Raw genomic sequence first — 21427 nt, 5'->3', positions numbered from 1 at the left:
AAAAACCAACAAACAAGTAGTAAACTGCACCCAGGCAGTCACTTACGTGTACTTCAGAATGCCTTCCAGTTTTGATGTCCAGATAATAACACTTTTGTCAGCTGACCCAGAAGCAAAGCGTTTGCCTGTGTTAAGAAGAAAATTATCACACACACACACACACACATATATATATATATATTTTTTTTTTTTTTTTTTTGGTCATGGGGCTTAAACTCTGGATCTGGGCGCTGTCCCTCAGCTCTTCAGCTCAAGGCTAGCATCCTACCACTTGAGCCACAGCACCACTTCTGGCTTTTTCTGCTTATGTGGTGCTGAGGAATCGAACCCAGGGCCTTATGCATGCAAGGCAAGCACTCTACCACTGAGCCACTTTCCCAGCCCTGGTCACCAATATTTGGTACCAGCATTTCCCATAGTATTTCTTAGAAAACTATGTTTTTGTTGTTAGTGATGCTGCTATTGTTTTATCATGGTTTTACTATGTAGCCAGGCCTGGCCTCGAACTTGTGACCCTCCTGCCTCGGTAGCAGCCTGCTGCCTCAGTCTTCTGAGTGCAGGAACTACAGGCATGTGCCACCACGTTCCTAGGGAAGCTAGTTAAGTGTCACCTTCTCTATGAGTGCGTGCATGCGTGCATGTGTGCGTGTGCGTGTGCGTGTGTGTGTGTGTGTGTGTGTGTGTTACAGGGATGGAACCCACAGTTTTGCTCCTGCTGCACCACTGAGCACCCCACCCCTCTATGACTGCTCATCAGTACTACTCACAGGCAGCCTGGAGTCAGGAGGTCTGGACTCCAAGCCTGCTCTTCTGGCACTGAGTACACACAGACATACTAAAGACTGCTTCATGCACGCATGGTGCTCAAGGATAAGGGCTGAGCAGTGATTAAAGCACATCATCCAAACCTTCACACACTCCAGTAGAAGTAGTAAACACTAAATTAACACAGCACACACACACAATGTGATGAGAAAAACTGAATTAACTGGGAAATCTGATTTCTGTTTTTACTTGACAAATAATTGTATGGTTTTATGAAATACAATGTGAGGCTTTGCTATACATATACACTGCAAATGATTAAATCAAGCTAACTAACCTCTTGTACCCATCGCTTCAGATAGGTTTTGGTTTTTTTGGTCAGTCATGGGGCTTGAACTCTGGGCCTGGGCACTGTCCCTTAGCTCTTCAGCTCAAGGCAAATGCTCTACCACTTGAGCCATAGTGTCACTTACAGTTTTCTAGTGGTTTATTGAAGATAAGAGTCTCACAGACTTTCCTGCCCAGGCTGGCTTGAACCTCAATCCTCAGATCTCAGCTTCCTGAGTAGCTAGAATTATGCCTATAAGCCACTGGTGCCCGGCCGTATAGTTATTTATTTTTTGTAGTGACAACAGTTACAGTCTGCTCTTTCAGCAACTCTGAAATACACATTTTTATTGCCTGTGCTCACCACGCTGGACAGAATGTATTGGAAACCACTCCTCTTGTCCGAATGGACTTTTGTACTGTAGGCCATTATCTCCCCGGAAGCTTGAAGTTTGAGCAGAGCTTAGCCAAGTGCAAAGAAATGAGAAAGACACATCCACATGAACAAAACAGATATGCAAAGGCCCTTTGGCAGGGAAGGGCCAGGAGGGCTAAGAAGCAGTGTGGACACAGAGGGCAAGTGGTAAGGGGCAGTGGAAGGACCTCTTGGGTCTTTAGGGCCACAGTAGAATCTTGCCCTTTACCCGCAAGCAACAGCAGGGCTTTGAAGGAGAGAAAGGCTGGAAGCAGAGAGCGACAGGTCAGAAGGGACTGCCTACAAGCACATGGCGGGGCGGGGGGGGGGGGGGGGGGGGAGGGAATTAGGACCACCAATGCCGGGTGCCAACTTTACCCTTCCGGGCCTGTGGAAGGTGAACTTGGGCAAGTGACGGCTCTGGGCCGGGGGACACTTTCCTCTCTGGGGCGATCAACTAAGACTAAGACGCTATTTACAAAGCCACTACAGCAGGAGAGCTCAGGCCAGGCACCAGGCAGCACTGCAAATACCAAATCAACAGGGAGCTGCTGCCCTCTCCTTCCTGCCCTTACTTCCTCATCTGAAAAACAGAGACACAATCCCAGCACTCAGGAGGCCCAGGCCCAGGATTCAAGTTCAAGGCCAGCCTGGCTAGGGTGAGACCTTGTCTCATGGGAAAAAAATCACAACTGAACAACTCACTACTATATAATAATTTTATAGCTGTTTATAGTTAGAGGCTATATACGGTGTATAGTTATGTTGGAAACAAATTCCTATGCATAGTTGGTGCTCAATAAACATGAATAGATTGAAAAAAAACATGTATTTACCTCATAGTTCATGGGAAGACTAAGCGAGTGTGTGTGCTTGAGTGTACACACACACACATACACAAAGTGCTAAGAACACTGCCTGGGATAAAATTATGCTCAAAAAATTACTACTATTACCACTGTTGCTTCATACTGTTTTTCTTGAGCAAAGAAACGACATCTCAGGCACTTATGTACCATGGCTGCTCGTTATTTACTAATTAAACTTACAGGAAAAAAAATCATTAACTACTAATTACACTGACAGGAGAAATCAGAAAGGAGCAGACTAAGAGTAATTCAGCGCATCTCAATATTCAGATCTACACGAGGCAAGACTAGTTCCAAGGAATGAAAAGTCCTCTTACTCCTGGGTAAGCCGCACTGCAAGGCAGAATGATGTACTAGAAAGATCTAGGGCTCTGTGGTCATGGGACCTGCAGGCCCAGCTCTGTCGCTGTGCCTCACATTGCTCCAGGCTTTTCTCTCATCTGGGTTGCTGAGTGGTCAGAGTCTCGCTGGAAGATAAATGAGATAATGTGTGCCTGCAGAGTGCTGGGGAATGCCAAGTCACACTGACCTAAGCCAGTGCCATAACGGTGCTTCAGGGTAAAGGGCACACACAAAAAGCATGGCTGCAGTGGCAGAGCATGCCTGGCCAGGGAGCAAGAAAACCATGCTGTCTCCGGACGGGGAGGTATGGCTCAAGTGGTATAGCGCCAGCCTTGAGTGAAAAGGACAAGCAAGAATGCAAAGGCCCTGAGTTCAAGCGCACGCGTGCACGCACGCACGCACACACACACACACACACACACACACACACACATCTAGCTAGAAGTGTGGCTCAGTGACTGAGCTCCTGACCAGCGAGCATGAAACCCTGAATTCAAACCCAGTACTGCAGGGAAAAAAGTCTCACAAAATAAAGAACAGCAATTAAAAGAATAGGGAAGAAAGAAATGTGTGTTGTCTTTGAGTGAATTTGCTGCATGACCCGAGCAGGGCACTTTTCTTCTTGAGTCCTGCATGGATCTCAAGGGAAGTGGGACGTCGGAGGCAGACTCTGTCAGTCTCCGTGTCTTTCTAAAGAGGGTCTGCAGCTTTGATCTGCTTCTCTAAGAGGCCTTCCCACCAGACCGCTCCAAAGCGCTCCACGTCTCCTTCCAAGGCTAACATTCCAGTCTGTGACTCTGGGCCATGGTCAGTGAATGCTCTCTAGCCTCCTGTCAGCTCGACACAGGAAACTGAGGCTCAGCGACCATCACCAGTGGAACGCACAGCTTTTGTGCTGGGTGGGTTGGGACTGGGAGCTTCTTGCGCTGTGGGGTAGCATAAATTTATTTTTAACTTCCGATCTCAATTCCTTCCACGCATCCATCCTCTAACTGCCACCTCCCTTCTTCCCAACCCAGCTGGTATACTAATCCCAGCTACAGTGATCCATCCTCCCCACTCCCCTTGCTGGACGGTAACGCCTCTCCCCTGCTGGACCCATGACCCCAAACCTCTCCCCTGCCTGTCCCCATGACCTTGCCACCTTCTCCACCCTTGCACACAGCCCCACCTCCCTCACCGCTCAGACAGCATCACCAGGCTGATGTATCTAATGGCTCCTTTGCACACAGCCTGGGCTCCCTTGCCCTCTGGCCTTCACCTTGTCTGTAAAACCACCACTCTGACTAGATCCACTTCTTCCAGAAGCTGCTGGTCCTGTGCAGCTCTGAGCAGCAGGAGAAGAGGACGCAAGCACATCTTCAGTCTGCCATTCCCCGCTGCAAGTGTGCCCTTCCCGCCTTCCTTAGCGGGCCTCCCAGCTCCCCTCTCTCCTCTCTCCAGGCTGCCCTCGCTCCTCACCTCCTTCCCCATCTCACTCTCAGCTGGCTCGGCTCCCCACTTCCCTGAAAACACGGAAGGCGTCGATTCCCACTGCATGTCCCCACCCGCAGGTCCTCCCCACGGGAGGAGGGTCGCCGCACTCCGCATCCGGTGCCACTCACTGCCTGCAGGCAGCCATCTCCCCTCCACACACACACACCACCACCTTTCCTCCAATTCACATGTCCATAACCGAACTCCAGGCCTTCCTCGGTGAGCCCCTCCGCCTGCAGCTCCTCCCATTCAGTTGCTCAGGTAAAAAGCTGCGAGTCACCTCGCCTCCTCTTTTTCATGCCTCTCATGAAATCCTATTGGCTCCGCCCCTCCATGCAGAATACAGATCCCTTCTCACCTCCTCGGCCCCTCACTCAGTGCTCCCTGGAAGATGCTCCTGGCTCATCTCCCTGCCCCAATCTCATCTCCGCAGGCTGTTTCCAGTACAAAGGTAAAATGTGAGCATGATCACATCCCTCCTCCGCTGAAAGCCCGTCCACCGCTCATCACCTTATGAGAACCGAAGCTGCAGTTCTCATAATGGCCAACATGGCCTGGCACCTGGCTCCCCTCACTTCCCTGCTCCCCGAGCCTCTGTGCCTCAACTCCCAGGAGGCCTGGCACACTCCCAGCCACTGCCGGCTCTGCAGCAGCGCCCCCTCACCCCAGATCTCACTCTGGGGCTTCGTGGTCTGTACTCACCACTCACCAGTCCCATCTGAACGAGCCCATCCAACCCCTGCAGGCTCCCAACCCCTCATATCCTGCCTGCCTGTCCTCTTCCACAGCACTGCCCGTCCATCACTACGGCTTGGATCTCACTTCACGTGTGTCTGCCTCTCATTTCCCCACAGGACCTTGGTCCCTGGTTCTCTGGAGCATCTCCAGCACCTTGGACAGTACCTGCCACATGCATGACCTGCAATAAATCCTCCTTGACTTGAATGTCAGAATTTACAATGCAGAAACTGCCTATCTTCTGAGTTACAGAGTGTCTACGCACAAAAATGAGTAGCTATGAGGCCATGACAGAGACAGAACCCAGAGCAACCTCTTACCATCCTTTGCATATTCCACACAGTATACAGTGTCTTTGTGTCCCCGGAGGGGCTGAAGTAAGGTGCCATCAGAGGCGTCATAAACCTGTCAAAAAGAGACAAAAGTGAGCTAATTGCTGGTGGCTCACACCTGTAATTCTAACTCCATGGAGGCTGAGATTGAGAAGATCACAGTTCCAGGCAAGCCAAGGCAGAAAGTCTGCCAGTCTCCACATCTCCTGGAAGAAGCTGGATGTGGTGGAAAGAGCCCAGCCACAACCAGAAACCTAAAATAGCAGATCACGATCCAGGCATGTGCCTGGACAGGAAGCAAGAACCTATCCAGCTAAAAAAAAAAAAAAAGGCCTGGAGGTGTAGTTCACAGGCAGAGCACTGCCTAGCAAGCTCAAGACCCTGAGATCAAGCCTTAGAAACTTGAGAGAAACTTGAGAGACAGACAGACAGACAGACAAAGAGACAGAGGCAGTGAGACAAAGAGACAGAGACAGAGAGAAAGAAAGAGAGAGAATGGGGGGAAGAGGAGGAGAGAAATGTGTAGACTATCTATGTGACATCAATTATTCAGAATTCCTGTAGGACTGTTGCCATTATTTTCATTTTTATAACAAAACAGTTGTCAATGTTCTAAATTTGTATCCCAGAAAGACGACTGCAAAACCAGAAGGAACATGACTTAACACTAGGTAAGCAGGAAGTGGAAGTCCTGATTCTAAACCCTCTGAGACCAGGTACATAACATCCATCTTTTTTTTTTTTTTTTTTGGGTCTGGTCATGGGGCCTGAACTCTGGGCCTGGGCGCTGTCCCTGAGCTCTTCAGCTCAAGGCTAGCGCTCTACCACTTGATCCACAGCGCCACTTCCGGCTTTTTTCTTTTTGCTTATGTGGTGCTGAGGAATCGAACCCAGGGCCTTGAGCATGCAAAGCTAGCGCTCTACCACTGAGCCACCTTCTCAGCCCCATAACATCCATCTTTGAGAAACAAAAGCCACGGATAATCCCTACAACCTTCCCTCATTCTGCCACGGGCTTGGAACAGGACCAATCAAGCCAGGCCCACCTAAATAAAACCAGCATGCACAAAGGGCCAGCTTCCAACACGGTTCAACAGCACGGCCAGCATCACTCCTGACCACTGCAACATTGAGACGTTTCCTATCAGCTACCGAGACTGAAAAAGTCACAGACCGTCTGCTAGGTTTGCAAGTAGGAAGAAGTGTTATAAAACCCAGCTGTAATTCGGATTTAGGATATTTTATGGTTCTGTAACATGGATAAATAAGTGGAAATGTACAAAACACACCATCTGAGGAATCAGGGTAAAACTCCTACACAGTCAGAAGGAAATCTATGAGGAAAGCTGAAAGGACTGGATTGTTTACCCTGGAGAGAACAAGTCTGCAGAACAATTCAACCACGGTAAGGCTGCAGTGACCATACAGAGAACAGACATCAGTCAGTCTGCATATCTGGAGACAACAGTGAAGAGGAAGTGGACTTAACACATGGGTGGGAGGAAGGGAGATCACACAGGTTTTTAGGTCAAACAGAGTTCTCTCAGGAGGTTACTTTTGTCCACTGGGATGGGCTCCAGGGGGAGTTTATAACCTTTGAAAATACAAAAAGCCAGCACAGCATGCATATGGGAATGCTTAGGTGGGCCAGGGCCTAAAAGTCCAGGTCAGGGTACCTGGCTTCTCAAGGAGGAGGCCCCTTCAATCTTGTTGCTTAGATATTTCAGTACAAAATACTGACACCCACCCAGTTTCAAAGGCATTTTGATTCATTGTCTTCAACTATTTCGTGGTATCTCAAGCAAAAAGAGAAAGATGAATGACTCTAACAGCGGCATTGTTCACAAGCTCCTAGCTGACAGACAGTTTACTTACCAGTTTTAAATAGCCCATTTCCTTCCCCATTAAAAAGTAATGACTGGTTTTTCCTCCTTTGCCTTTTTTATCTCAAGAAAAAGGGTCAAATTTCAGAGTACTTACAAGTGGGAGGAGGAAAAAAAGAGCACTTAAAAAGGAAATTCAGACAAAATCCTACCAGTAATCTGCTTCCTGCAGCCACAATCAGTTGAGTTCCATCAGGCTTAAATGTGAGGTCATAGATACTAAACAGAAGACAAGACAAAAAGACAATTAGGAACCAAAATGATGAGGTCTGCTAATGACCAGGAAAGCCAATTTTTGTTTCTACTATCAACACTGTGTGTATGAGGAGAAAAATAACAGCAATGAATTGCATGTGTTTGCAAATTCCGTGCAGATTCCGTTGGTAGCTGTCCAGTCGTGATGGGCTCGGCCAGCTCTGCAGCCTGGTTTCCTCCTGTCCAGAGCCAGACGCCAGGAATGATTCAGAGGCACTTAACTCTTTGAATGATGCCATAAGGGCTAGACCCCTGGGAGCAAGTGTGAGAGTGAGGAAAGCCACACAGTCATGTGCTGACTGCCTGAGACGCTAGGTACCCACAGGTGGTACAAGGTGTGCAGGTCTGAGTCCCTTCCTGCCCTCCAGGAAGTCCCCACTAGAGGGAAGGTGCGAATTAGACACGTTCACCAAGAATTCTGCACCTCCACTTCTTCGCATGTTAGTGTCTCTGAGTTTGGGATGTATCTTGCAATTAATTGGTGACTTGTCAATTTAACTGATAGCAATTTTATTTTTTTTATTTCAATGATATTTTATGATCAAAGACCTCTTAGATTGGGCGAAATACAGAGGAAAGGGGTGTTTTTAATCAATAAATAATGTACAATGTGATGTTTTTATCTATGTATGTATTATGCAAAGCGAGTTAACATCTCCATTTCCTCAACAATGTAATCATTTTAGTGTAGTGAGAATGCTGCTGATCTATTCGTTGAGCCATGTATTAGCTGCGGTCACTGCAATGCAAGGGAGACTCACCTTCCCCATCCCTTCCTCTGACTCCACACCCGGGCAGACACTTCCCTTGAACAAGAAGTCTTCACATTTCCTCAACAGGTAGGAGCCAACCCTCTCTTGCACCTCATTTTGACATCATGGATGGATGGGGCAGGCATCATCAACCCGTTTTTAAAGATGAGGGAACTAGAGAGAGGCAAGCTGACTGCAGTCCCATAGCTGGCGGAGAGAAGCTGGCCGTGGGCCGCTTCCCTGCTTTGCAGCTGGGCGCACAGGACAAAAGCAACGCTGGGCCCCTGGTCCTTCCGCTTCCTTCCTCACTGCTTGGTGGCACTTCCAGAACTTTCTATCTCTGAGTGCAGGTATCTCAACACATTTCACACTCTGAGAAGCAGATGAAAGAGACAAAAATAGGGGGGAACAGGGGCCAGAAAAGCTGCCCTCCTTTTCATCCACAAAACAAGGCTAGGCGGCTCCCTCTTACCGTGCAGGGGCCCTGCCGGCCTCTGCAAAGCACAGATGCCCGCGAGCTGCCGGGACAGGACAGTGGGGCTTGGAGGGGGGCTGCATCTCTCCGGGATAACGCCAAGAGTGTGGCTTTCTGCTGCAAACACTTTGAGGCCTCTGCTTCAGCAGTGTTATTTCAGGCTGGGTTAGCAAATTATTAAGGATCTCACACAGTCTAATCCTGAACCACCTTCTTCTCTGAACTTTTTTGAAATTTTCCTCTCAAAAATACCACCGTTAGACATACATCACATATCACATGTAGTGCACATAACATGTATTACCCAAATAACACGTGCCCAACTTAAACTAGTGCTGTAAAAAAAAAAAAGTACAATTCAATTTTGCTCTCCGTTATATAGCCTCTTATATTCTCTGCTTCCAGGTACTGTCTTTTTAGCTGTGCTCCTATGAATGCAAGAGAGATGGTCTTGTTTTACCTTATACATCCGTGGACCCACAATGCACGGCACTCAACATAACTGAGCATCAGACAAGATTTCATTTGAATCGTGGAATCAGGGAAGCTCAGAATTGGAAAGGACTCTAGACATTGTGTAGTCTGTCGCCCCCACCAGGGCAAAAGCCCCTCCGTGTGGCCAAGCAGCCCTGCCTGCACCCTGCTCGCCCTTCCCAGGCACACTGTGCTGTCCCCTTCGATGAAGACGACAAACTGTCAAAACATGTCACTGGATTCCACTTCAGAGAGATGGAGGCTAAGTCTGACCCACTGTCCTTGGCCAGATGTTTTAGGAGTCTCTAAATCTGACTCATACCAGCCCACTTGCTCTGTGTGTGTGTATGTGTGTGTGTGAGTGTGTGCGTGTGTGAGTGTGTGCATGTACGTCCCTAGCCCCCTCATGAAACTTCAATTTCTTCATCTGAATGGAATAATAATTCAAACGTGCTCAGTAAACAGGAGCTGGGGGCGGGGGCAGCAGGCTGCAGCCAGGCACGCGAGCCCTGCAAGGCCTCGAGGTTGGGATGGGCAGCAGCCATGCCTCTGAGGAGGAGAATGAGGAGAAAGCAAGACCACATGGGAAGGATCTTGGTAGGGAAATGGAGTCTTTGGCTGAACTCCAAAGCATAAATTTCAATGTCAGCACGGCTACAGAGAAGACAGCAGGAGGACCACCTAGCAAAGCCATCATATGGCAACTGGGAGTCATGGTGGATTTATGAGAGGAGGGAGATACGTCAGAGCAGAGACCTGGGAGTTCTGATGCAATGCAAAGTTTATTCCAGAAGCCAAAGGGCAGAGCAGGGCCAGCAGGGGTTGGGGAGGGCTGGTCAGTCACAGTGACATCCGGGAACTTTTGAGTTCTGCTATCTAGTTCCCATAGCTCTCACTGTGCCTGTTTCACGCTGGGCTATCAGCTGCTGTGGGGCTGTCAGCAGAGCTGGTCTTTAGAACCCCATGCCTCCTATTCTAACAGGCTGTCCCAAATCTGTAACGGGCCGAGTCCCTGATAACCAACCTTCATTCATTCACTTGGGCATGCATCTACCCAGCAAACACTAACCACCACCAGTGACTCCACTGGGCACGGGCGCCATCTGAAAATAAAGACGACAGAGCCATTGCCTTTTGTTTTTTCTTAAGGTTTATAGACTTCTGGGATAAACAGGTTAAAAAATAACTCTTACATGTGACACACTCAAGTACCAGTAGAAAGGAATGAGCAAAATTCTGTGCCAAGGGTTGAGAACAGAGCAAGTCAGGCTGCATTTGGCCAGCAAATGTTTTGTTGGGCCCACGGGCTGGTTTACTGTGTCTTTTTTCCCCTCATTAATACCAGCATTTTAAAATTAGGATATTAAAAACTCAGATTCCTATATTTTGATAAAAACAGGCCAAATTGGTGCTGGCAGGAGCAGAGCACAGATGCCCCTCCACGCACAGCACAAGTTCTCTGCTTTGCCACAGTCCCTGCCACTCCCTTACTCTCTGACATAAATGACAAATGCTCAATTGCCAGTTATCATCAACCTATGCTATGCAGAGAAATGTAAACATTTAAAGTTTTGCTTTTTACTCAATGTCTATCAAAAGTTACAAGGAGCTGGGCACCTGTGGCCTATCATCCTAGCTGCTCAGGAGGCTGAGATCAAAGGATGGTGGGTCAAAGCCAGTCCAGGAAGGGAGACCTCATCCCCAATTAACCAGCAAAATGCCAGACTGGAAGTTTGGCTTACGTGATAAGAGCACCAGCTATAAGCAAGCAAACTGAGCAAAAGTGCAAGGACTGAGTTCAACCCCAGTACCGGCACGTGTGTGCATACGTGCACACGCACACACACACACACACACAAAAATAAGGCAATGTAATAAAATAGAACAGGGCATTAAATAACACTGAATTAATTATTAAAATATGTCATTCCCTTTCGGTTCTCAAACTTTCTAATTAGGAGAACGCCTTGATCTGATGCTCATCTTTAGGCTGACCTTACCTGGGAATGTCCAGCTTGAGACACAGCCGGACTTCCGTTGGAAAGGTGCCGTAGCAACTGTCTCTACCTGCCACCTTTTCACTCTTGTGTCTCCACGCTTGAAGTTTTACTTATCTTGCACTTGCAGCAAACCATACTGACTTATTTTTTTTCGTTCGCGTAGAAATCACGATGCTATGTAAGACCTAAACCATATTCATGCGAAAACTGGTGAAGCAGAAGTTGTCTAAGGACGGGAAGGAGGTGAGGATGCACAGCCCGCACCCCAACAGGGCACTATGGCCGGGCCCGGCCCTGGGCCCCCTCTTCAAGCCTCAGCCGCGGCACCCCCGGGCGGTGGAGGCTCACCGTGCAGCCCACAGGGCCGCGTCCAGCCCCCGACCCCAGGCCCACGTCCAGGCCCCAGGCCCCAGGCCCCAGGCCCACGTCCAGGCCCCAGGCCCCAGGCCACGTCCAGGCCCCAGGCCCCAGGCCCCAGGCCCACGTCCAGGCCCCAAGCCGCAGGCCGGTTGTCCTGGCAACCACGGAAGTCACGTAACCCTAGGCTCCCGCCGTCCTGGGCCTCGCGTCCCACTTGTTCCCGCCTGTCCCACTCCTCACCATTGATCGCTTTTATCTTTCCACGTCACCACGGTCCTCATCGCAGCGTCCCTCACGCCCGGGGCTCCTCCTCCCGGCCTCGGCAACAGGCTACACCGCGCCAGCCACTTTGGCTACCTACGCTACCCCTGGCAACGCACATGCGCAGTAAGCTGCTCGCGCGTGTAGCTCCCGAGTGCGCATGTCTGAAAGGGAGGGCGCGCTAAGGGGCCGAAGCACAAAAAGAGCAGGAGCCCAGAAGCTCATGCTCGATTGGTCGAGGAGGATGGATGGGCGGTGCAACTTCGCAAGGGAGGATCTGATTGGCAGAGCCGTGTAAACGCGGCTTTCCGAGGGGAGCCCCGGTGGTTCTGAGGGGCTCTTCCTGCCGCGGGGCTCAGGCTCCGGCTTGGCGCTGTGAACCGGTGTCCTCGTCTAACTCTGCCCGCAGCGGGGCGCGGCGCCTCCCGGCCCCGTGCCGCAGCCGGACGCCACTCTACGGGCACCGCTGGGATGTCGCGTCGGAGCCCGGGGGTCGGCCGAGCCGCCCCGTCGGACCCCTGTGGGGACCGCCTCGGTGATCTCGGGCAAGTTCCTTCCCCTCCCGGGCCTCAGCTTCTCCCCTGTGCCGGGGAAGCGGGGGAGGCCGTGTGGGCCTGGAGGCCTGCGGGCTCTGTCCCCGGGAGCAGCCCTGGGGAGGGGCCGGGGGAGCAGGGGAGGGGGGGGCTGTGTCTGAGGTCTGCTTGGATGGGGCGGGGTGGAGGTGGGGGGTCCCTGGGAAGACCAAGCTGATTTCCCTGATTGCTGTCAAAAGTTAGCCCTCCAAACTTCCTTTACGAAATGATATTGCCTCCTTTCTACGAACTTTAAAGCTCCCCCATCGTAATCGGAATATTCTCTTTGGTTCCTGCATTGTGCTGGATTGAAGCTGAATAAGCAGAGGAAAAGAAATTTTGAATGAGTTCGTCACTGCGTGTCTTGTTTTTCCAGTGAGGAAGTGGAATCGGGAAAAGTGGAAGGAGGTGAAATTCAAGTGGCCATAAAGAGCAGCGGTGAGGGCAGCCCCACAGAAAACATCGCTGCCACTCGTTTTGGGGGTACCACAGTGACAGCCAGCCGTCCGCCTGTCCCTTGTGGATGGGAAAGAGTTGTGAAGCAAAGATTGTCTGGGAAAACAGCAGGAAGATTTGATGTATACTTTATCAGGTAAGCAAACAAGGTGGTAAGTAAAACTAGTACCGGCAAATAATTACTTTCTAGACAGCTAGTGGGAAAGTATAGCAGGAATCTTGGCTTATTATCTTAATAACCATGGTGGAGCCAGGTGCCAGTGGCTCATTTGTAACCCTAGCTGCTCAGGAGGCTGAGATCATGATGCAAGTTCAAAGTCTTCCCAGGCAGGAGAGTCTATGAGATTCTTAACTCTAGTTAACCACCAAAAAGCTGGAAGTGGAGCAGTAGCTCAAGTGGTAGAGTGCCAGCCTTGAATGAAAAAGCTAAGACATAGCACCCAGGCCTTGAGTTCAAGCCCCAGCACCATTACCAAAAACAACTAATCAGTGTTACTGGTTAGTTACAGTAATGGATTTAGGTTCAGTTACATGCATTTTGATACTTTCAGTAGTGTGAATGATTAAAGGTGCACTTGCCCTTTGATTGTATTTGTAAGTTTTATGCTATCATAGGGGAATCCATTTAAGAAGGCCCTTTACAGTTACTCAGGAGGCAGAGATTTGGAAGTTGGTGGTTCAAGGCCAGCCTAGAAAGTCTTAGGCCTTCATTTGCAGCAGTAAGTGCAATAAGCAATAAGCACATCTATAACCCTAGATACACCAAAGGAGGGCCGTAGGTAGGAGGATCAAAGTCCAATGCCAGTGCAAGGCAAAAATGAGACCTTATTCCAAATACGTCTAATGCAAAAAAGTACTAAGGTGTGGCTCACATGGTGTAGAGCCTGCCCAACAAGCACAATGTCCTGAGTTCAAGTCCTAGTACCAGTAGGTAAATGCTTTTTTTAATCACTTTTTAAACGTCCAAATGGCAAACATCTGTAGCAACCTGTGGAAATTATCAGTTAGAAATTTGAAATGTGGATCCATTCTTTTTAAAAGTCTCACATTTTCTTTAACATTATTTTTAAGCCCACAAGGACAGAAGTTCCGATCCAGAAGGTCACTTGTTAATTACCTTCACAAAAACGGAGAGACTTCTCTTAAACCAGAAGCTTTCGATTTTACTGTACTGTCTAAAAGAGTCATCAAGTCAGAACATAAAGACTTCAGCCTTGCAGCTCTGACTGCCCAGCTACAAAAGGAAAGTGATGCTTCAAACCAGAACCTCAGGACACGAAGCAGGAGGAAAAGAAATGCTTCTTGTGCTGGTTCAGAGTTGCAAGATAGCAGAGCACTATCAACCTCTAACCCCATCCCTTTGCTCTTGAAAGAAGATGAAGTTGTTCATGAGGTTAAGCTCAGGAAGGTCAGGAAGTCCAAAAGAAAGATGACTATGTTGAAAGAAATTCCAGTTAAGAAAATCAAAAAACAGCGCAGGAAGTGTCTGCCTGGTTCTGTTCAAAGTAAGAGAAAAACAGGATCTGTACCTCATCAAACAGGTGCTGAAAATGAGCCTGTTGCACAAGAAAGTCAACCTGACTCCATTTCAGATAGCAGAGCAAGCGACCAGCCCCTCAGTGTGACCAGTGCAGAAAGGAGCCTTGTAAAAGAGACATCTCTGAGTTCGGGATCAGATTCTCATTTTGAACAAATCACCTCTGGCATCACAAACCAATCATGTCCAACCGCAGAAGCAGATGACAAGACACGTGAAGAGATCAGAACAGAAGTAGCCGATGGGGACAGGAAGCATCATTTGCATACTGACATTTTAAAATGTGGTTCTGAAATGCGCAACTGCTCTCAAGCCAAGAGTGACCTTATTTCTGAGAAAATGTTCCAAGGTATTCTGAACACTTTGGCCCTGTTAAATGTAGGGGTTCACACTCCCAGGTCTTGGGTTTCATGCCTGTCCATGGTTATGGCAGATTCATTCTCCCAGTTGATCCTAAAACTGTCTCCCATCACGGCACAGAGAGGCCCAGCTGGTCACTGTCAGGATCTGCCACCGTCTCCCTGGAGCCACAGCTGGGGCTTGCCTCAGGCCTCCTCTCTCTCCCCAGCCTTTCCCCAGACAGCAATCTTAATGTATTAAGGGAAATTGAAAGGCTTCCCTTGTGAAAAATGTGGAGAAGGTTCTTTTTCTGTAGGACTGACTGAGAATAGTGTGTGTTCACACTCCTCCTGTTGCTTAGTCCTGACGTGTGACTTCGTTTAATTTTGTATCTATCACAGTCATTTGTATCTTCTATTATCACATAATGCTTTGCTAACAGGCCTGAGAGCTCTAAATAATTCAAAAGAGTAATCATGTAGTTCATGTATTATTTGTAATATGCTCTTAATACAGATTCCAGGCTTGGCAATTTTGCCTTTATAATACCTCAGTGAATAATTGATTTTAAAAAAAGGAGACCTTTTGGGCAGCTCTATATTAGTCATTCATTATGCCATTATGATATAATGAATAACTCTTATAAAGAATAGTAATTTTACTTAAAACCCTTTGGGGAAATTGCCTGGACAAAATTGGTAGAAACAGGAGGTTAGACTTAATTCCTGCGCTCAGTCTTACCCTAATTTTAAGACCTTTCTGTGCCTGGAATCTACCTTTAATAAAAAATGGCCACATGTCCCTAGCAAATGTATAAGAATTCTTCAAGTCTGTTCTAGGTTTTGGAACTTCTTAAAGAAAGCATTTATGTAGATTTATTGCCGATGTAATGGACGAATTAAATATTTAGAGCATCCTTTGGTGACTAAGATGGAAATACTCTGTTCATCCTGTACTTACAGAAGTCTAGTTCTCTGTGCAATGAAGTGCCCTGCCTATTTCTCACTCCCCCATTGGCCTCACCAGAAAGGGAGGCAGCGAGTGCTTAGTTACAGGAATCCATGGACCAGGATTCCAAGATCCTCCTAAGGGCAGTTTTCTTGATACTTACTTTGTTGGGCTTTACTTAAGCAAACTCGAATGGCAAATGGCACTGGCTATGAGGATTCTTGTACTCTCAACCCAGCATCATTTGGGGACATTGTTTAATTTCTAAGTCTTAGTTTCTCTGTAAAATGGATGTAGTAACCCACTAGTCCCATTTTCACGTTAAGAATATTGTAAAGTGAAGCTGCTCATGGTGGAGCATGCTTGTAATCCCAGGATTTAGGGGACAAAGGCAGGAGAATCATGAATTCAGTGTAGCCTAGGCTACAATGGGAGACCGTGTCTCAAAAAAAAAAAAAGTATTGTAAGATAAGAAGTGAAAATAATGGCTTCACACTGTATAAATGCAAGGTATTTTTAGCTGGCATTCAAATTCATAGCATGTGGCTGAAACAAGCACTAAATAGGACAACCAGAAAACGGGCTAAGTGACACTGCTTCCCTTCATTCAGGGGGCGCTCCAGTCCAGAGCTTAGCTTTTGTTGCAGTTTCTGATTTGTCTGTAACCATTACGTTGCTAAGTATTTACACATTCAGTGCAGAGATTTTGGAAAGTTTATAACATAAAAGTTACCACTCACCAACAACTATTATAATGCTTTGGTTTGTTTCATGTATATGCTATATGTGAGCATATACATACATAGATTGTTTTTTTTTGGTCCGGTTGTGGAGCCTGAACTCTGGGCCTGGGCACTGTCCCTCAGCTCTTCAGCTCAAGGCTAGTGCTCTACCACCTGAGCCACAGCGCCACTTCCGGCTTTTTTCTTTTTGCTTATGTAGTGCTGAGGAATCGAACCCAGGGCCTCAGGCATGCAAGGCAAGCGCTCTACCCCTGAGCCACCTTCCCAGCCCCCAAGTGCTGGTCTTAAAAGTGTGTGCCATAACTACCACCATCACCGTAGATTCTGTAAACAGTGCTCACTCTTCCTTTTCAGAAAATGCCATCCCACGGGCACAAATAGAAAAAAGGAAAACAAGCCTGTATTTTTCTAGCAAGTATAACAAAGAAGGTAAGATCCTCAGAGGGAGCATGGGGCTGTCCTTGTCTTGGAAGGACACCTTTCTGATGCTGTGTATCCATTCAGCTCTCAGCCCCCCACGACGCAAAGCCTTTAAGAAATGGACTCCTCCTCGGTCACCTTTTAATCTTGTTCAAGAAACCCTTTTCCATGACCCATGGAAGCTCCTCATTGCAACTATATTTCTCAACCGCACCTCAGGTTTGTGGATTATTTTCACTTGTGTCTTAGAGACTAGAGAGGAGAAAGAATCAGATGGAGTTGTTTTAGAGACCTAGGTTCAAGGTCTATTTCAAGGCTGTGATATTGGCTAAGCTTTCCTCTCAGCTCTCAAACACTTCACCTATAAGAAAGGCTACATGCCAAGTGCTAGTGGCTCACGCCTGTCATCCTAGCTACTCAGGAGGCTGAGATCTGAGGATTGAGGTACAAAGCCAGCACAGGAGTCTGTGAGACTCTTATTTCCAGCAAACTACCAAAAAAGCTGGAAGTGGAGCCGTGTCTCAAGTGGTACAGTGCTAGCCTTGAGCAAAGACAGATAAGGGACAGCACCCAGCCTTGAGTTCAAGCCTCCAGACTGGCACAAAAATAAATAAAGACAAAAGGCTATCCCAAGTCCTTATGATCATTGGGGGGCAGATTGACACTTTCTTCCTACTTGCAGACTAGCTTTGATAATCAGTGAAAATTAACATTCCTATGCCCCCTGTGAGCATTTCTTTTTCATTGTATATACCTTGTGTTCTGAGAGAGGACTGTGTATGGGTCAGTACTGGGACTTGAACTCCAGGCCTTGCATTCTCCTTTGCTCATGGCTGGTACTCTACTATTTGAGCCATGTTTCTAGTTCCATATCTCATGTTCTAAATTGCTAGTGACCTGATTATTTAAAGCTAATTCTGTGCAAGATCAGTTTTAGTGTAACTTGCCTATTAACCAGATGAATTTGCATTGCTGTTATTTGACTTTGAAAGTGCTGGTTCAAAGAAATGGTTTCTTGTCCATGATTGAACAAATAAAACTTCTATATGAAAAGTTCTAGGGGAGGGGGGAGGCTGGGAAGGGATGTGAAGGGTAAACCAAAGGAGGAGGCTACAATGCTTGGTAAGAAATGTACGCATTATCCTGCCCATGTAATTGTAACCCCTCTGTACAGTATGTTCACAAATAAATTAAAAAAAAAAAAAAAAGTTCTAGATGAAGCTGGGCACTGGTGGCTCACACCTGTAATCCTAGCTACTCAGGAGCTAAGATCTGAGGGTTGAGGTTCAAAACCAGCCCAGACAAAAAAGTCCCCATGAGACTCTTATCTTCAATTAACTACTCAAAAACTGGAAATGGTGCTGTGGCTCAAGTGGTAGAAAGCTATCCTTGAGCACAAAGAGGTTCAGGAAGAGTGCCAGGCCATGAGTTCAAGCCCCACAACCAACAACAACAAAAAAATGTTAGACAAGAAACTGCCTGACCAGGAAACCAGCCCTTCTGGAGGCTGATAATGACAGGCTGTTTGCACTTCCCAGGCAAAATGGCAATTCCTGTGCTCTGGGAGTTTCTAGAGAAGTACCCCTCAGCTGATGTCGCAAGAGCTGCAGACTGGAGAGACGTGTCAGAACTTCTTCGGCCTCTTGGTCTCTACGATCTCCGTGCAAAAACCATTATCAAGTTCTCAGGTACGGTTCTCTGCTCCCAAAGGGGGAAAATGGTGCCTATTTAATGAAAGCCACATCTTTTTTTTTTTTTTTTTAAGTTTTAGTAAAAATTTATTTCAGGCTGGGAATGTAGCTTACTGGTAGAGTGCTTGCCTAGCATGCATGAGGCTCTGGGTTTTCTGGGGGTTTTTTGTTTGTTTGTTTTTTGGGGTCTGGTCGTGGTGCCTGGACCTGGGCGCTGTCCCTCAGCTCTTCAGCTCAAGGCTAGCGCTCTACCACTTGAGCCACAGCGCCACTTCCGGCTTTTTTCTTTTTGCTTATGTGGTGCTGAGGAATCGAACCCAGGGCCTCAGGCATGCAAGGCAAGAGCTCTACCACTGAGCCACCTTTCCAGCCCGAGGGCTTGGGTTTGATTTCCCAGTACCACATAAACAGAAAAAGTCTTAAGTAGAGCTGTGGCTCAAGTGGTAGAATGCTAGCCTTGAGCAAAAGCAGCTCAGGGACAGCACCCAGGCCCTGAGTTCAAAAGCCCCAGGACTGACAAAAAGAAAAAAAAGAATTTAGTATTAACAGACTTAGAAATAGAAAAGAGGAACATCACATTTTCAGCTCCCCACGCAGGAAATGGGAGTTAAAGTCTCTGAGCCACACCTTAAATTTTTAATTCCTCTGTGCTACATTAATAGAAATTCAGCTCAAGAAAGAAAGATATATTTTGTTTGTTTGTTTGCCAGTACTGGGGCTTGAACTCAGGGCCTGGGCACTATCCCATAGATTTTTTGATCAAGGATAGCACTCTACCTCTTGAGCTATCCAGCTCTGCTTCCAAATTTTTGGTGGGTAATTGGAAATGTTGGGGCTGACTTCCAACTGAGAACCTCAGCTCTCCTGAGTAGCTATTACAGACTTGAGCACCAAAACCCTGCATGATGAAGGCATTTTTAAACTTTCTACCTACCTAATAGTAACTCCTTTATATGACTACCTAAAGAAAATAAAAATATATTTTAAAACAAAAGCTGTCTACTTGCTCCAAACCTCAATTTCCCATTGACACAGCTCTGGGTCTATTTAGGCAGAATTCAAAAGCCATTGCCTCAGTTCAGTTGGCACAAAAGGGTTAGGGAGAGGCAGGTGATGAGGGTGCTGTGAGTCTCAGCAGGAAGAACCATCGCTAGAGGGATGTTTAGAAGGCACCTGTCCTGTCCTGCCCTCTCCCCCTCCTGCCTCCACCACCCCCTGTTGATAACCTCCCGTGCGGGGTGTTGTGTTCTTCAGATGAGTATCTGACAAAGCAGTGGAAGTATCCCATCGAGCTCCACGGTATCGGGAAATATGGCAATGACTCTTACCGGATCTTTTGTGTCAATGAGTGGAAGCAGGTAAGGCCCACCTCTAGCCCCTGACATATCCTACACATAGTCTGGGACACACTAAGTCCACCATTACAGCTGAGACCACTTATTGAACACAAGTCTTGCCATCCCTGCTCCAGCAGCAGCCGGTGGTGTAGTGGATCCTCGGACACTCCCAGGTTCACAGAGACAATTTGCTGTGGTCTCAGACTGATCCCTAGCATTTGTCACCCTTGGCTCTGCTCCTGTCTTCCCCAGTCTCTAAGCCTGGCGTGGTTTTTCTCCTGTCAAAAGGACACCACCAAAGGGAAGCAGGCGTGTTTGAGCTTGTTGAGGTTTCTCCTAGCATCTCACTCTGTGGTAGCACCACAGCTACCCATTCAGCTGTGTGTACCCAGCACACCCTGGGGCACCCTCCTGGCTAGCTAGCAGGTAGCCTGGTACAAGGCCCTCAGCTTGTGACGGCCCTCAGCATTCAGCCATGCTTGGGCTGACCTGCCCCTGTTCCACCAGAGTAATCCATTGTGACTTAAGCAGCTCATTTAACCTCTTGGCCCAGAACCTTCTATAGAAAATGGAATGTTAAGGCTTAACTCATGTTTTCACCGTCCATTGCAGATCTGGGTCAGTTCTGAATTGAGGAGTATTTTGTAACTGTACAGGATTGCCTTCACGTAAAGTACAATTTTAAACACTGGTGAACACTGCTAGGTTGAAGGGTATTATATATTTCAGGTGAATAGTATAAAGTCCTGTTCCTCACCAAACTTTTAAAATGTATTTATGACTAATTTACATGAGGTCTCTGTCTTCTAATGTGTTCTGTTTCTTCCAGGTACACCCTGAAGACCACAAATTAAATAAATATCATGACTGGCTTTGGGAAAATCATGAAAAATTAAGTCTGTCTTGAGCCTTTTGAAGTTTTTTTTAACTTGTCTTTTATGCATGGCTTTGTAGTTTTTAAGAGCTCCAAGCTATTCAATGAGCTGTTTATCCAGACATACAGGTTCTAAAGCTGTTTCCATGGGTGGATCTTTATTGCTGAAGGTTCTAGAACATATTTTGAGATTTAAATTTTCTTTTGGCAACACTGGAGTTTGAACTCAAGACCTCACCCTTGCTAGCTAGGCTGGCACTTATCCTTTGAGCCATTTCTTTAGCTGGGCTTTTTGTTGGTTATTTTGGAGATGGAGTCTAGTGAGAACTTTTCTGCCTGGGCTGGCCTCAAACCAAAATCCTCTGGATCCCTGCCTCCTTTGTAGCTAGGATTACAGGTGTGAGCTACCAGTGCCCAGCTCAAGATTCATTTTTCATAAATTATTATGAAATAATAATTTTAAAACTAGAGGCTGGGAAGGTGGCTCAGTGGTAGAGTGCTTGCCTCGCATGCATGAGGCCCTGGGTTCGATTCCTCAGCACCACATAAGCAGAAAAAGCTGGAAGTGGCGCTGTGGCTCAAGTGGTAGAGTGCTAGCCTTCAGCTGAAGAGCTGAGAGACAGCACCCAGGCCCAGAGTTCAGGCCCCACAACCAACAAAAAAAATAATAATAATTTTGAAACTATATGACTTTTCTAGTAATGAAATGTGAACAGGGAAATGCTTTTATAAACTACCAGTAGTACAGAGTGAGTAAATGTTACCGCTGCTAGAAGACAGATCAGA

At 47.4% G+C, this 21427-nt stretch overlaps 2 protein-coding genes across 5 annotated transcripts in view; one reads left to right on the top strand and one right to left on the bottom strand.

Moving 5' to 3' along the window:
• Positions 1 to 11830, bottom strand: part of Ift122 (intraflagellar transport 122) — a 56970-nt gene extending 45140 nt beyond the window's left edge. For all 4 annotated transcript variants that reach the window (XM_042680125.1, XM_042680122.1, XM_042680124.1 and 1 more), the window contains exons 1-4: positions 11704 to 11830; positions 7300 to 7366; positions 5253 to 5337; positions 47 to 125 (exon numbers count right to left, since the gene is read on the bottom strand). In XM_042680125.1, coding sequence (XP_042536059.1) covers positions 47 to 125; positions 5253 to 5337; positions 7300 to 7366; positions 11704 to 11744 — 272 coding nt within the window. In that variant the 5' untranslated portion in view covers positions 11745 to 11830. The remainder of the gene's footprint in view (positions 1 to 46; positions 126 to 5252; positions 5338 to 7299; positions 7367 to 11703) is intronic.
• Positions 11831 to 12056: 226 nt separating this feature from the next.
• On the top strand, positions 12057 to 21000 carry Mbd4 (methyl-CpG binding domain 4, DNA glycosylase). Its single transcript, XM_042680261.1, has 8 exons — positions 12057 to 12269; positions 12673 to 12888; positions 13824 to 14638; positions 16674 to 16748; positions 16824 to 16958; positions 18278 to 18427; positions 19685 to 19788; positions 20597 to 21000. The coding sequence occupies exons 1-8, from the start codon at positions 12196 to 12198 to the stop codon at positions 20672 to 20674; spliced, it is 1647 nt and encodes a 548-aa protein (XP_042536195.1). The 5' UTR covers positions 12057 to 12195; the 3' UTR covers positions 20675 to 21000.
• Positions 21001 to 21427: the final 427 nt, after the last annotated feature.

This window comes from Dipodomys spectabilis, unplaced genomic scaffold, assembly GCF_019054845.1.
Source record: "Dipodomys spectabilis isolate Male_0828 unplaced genomic scaffold, ASM1905484v1 ptg000054l, whole genome shotgun sequence".
NCBI lineage: Eukaryota > Metazoa > Chordata > Mammalia > Rodentia > Heteromyidae > Dipodomys > Dipodomys spectabilis.
Note: the sequence above shows the minus strand (reverse complement) of the source record. Positions and strands in the feature narration are given on the sequence as shown.

What these genes read in the sequence shown, in the direction of transcription:
- Mbd4 (XM_042680261.1), top strand. Translation starts at nt 12,196, where the DNA reads ATGTCGCGTCGGAGCCCGGGGGTCGGCCGAGCCGCCCCGTCGGACCCC. An exon ending in ATTTCTCAACCGCACCTCAG is followed by an intron (nt 16,959 to 18,277) that starts GTTTGTGGATTA and finishes TGCACTTCCCAG; the next exon opens with GCAAAATGGCAATTCCTGTG. An exon ending in GTGTCAATGAGTGGAAGCAG is followed by an intron (nt 19,789 to 20,596) that starts GTAAGGCCCACC and finishes TGTTTCTTCCAG; the next exon opens with GTACACCCTGAAGACCACAA.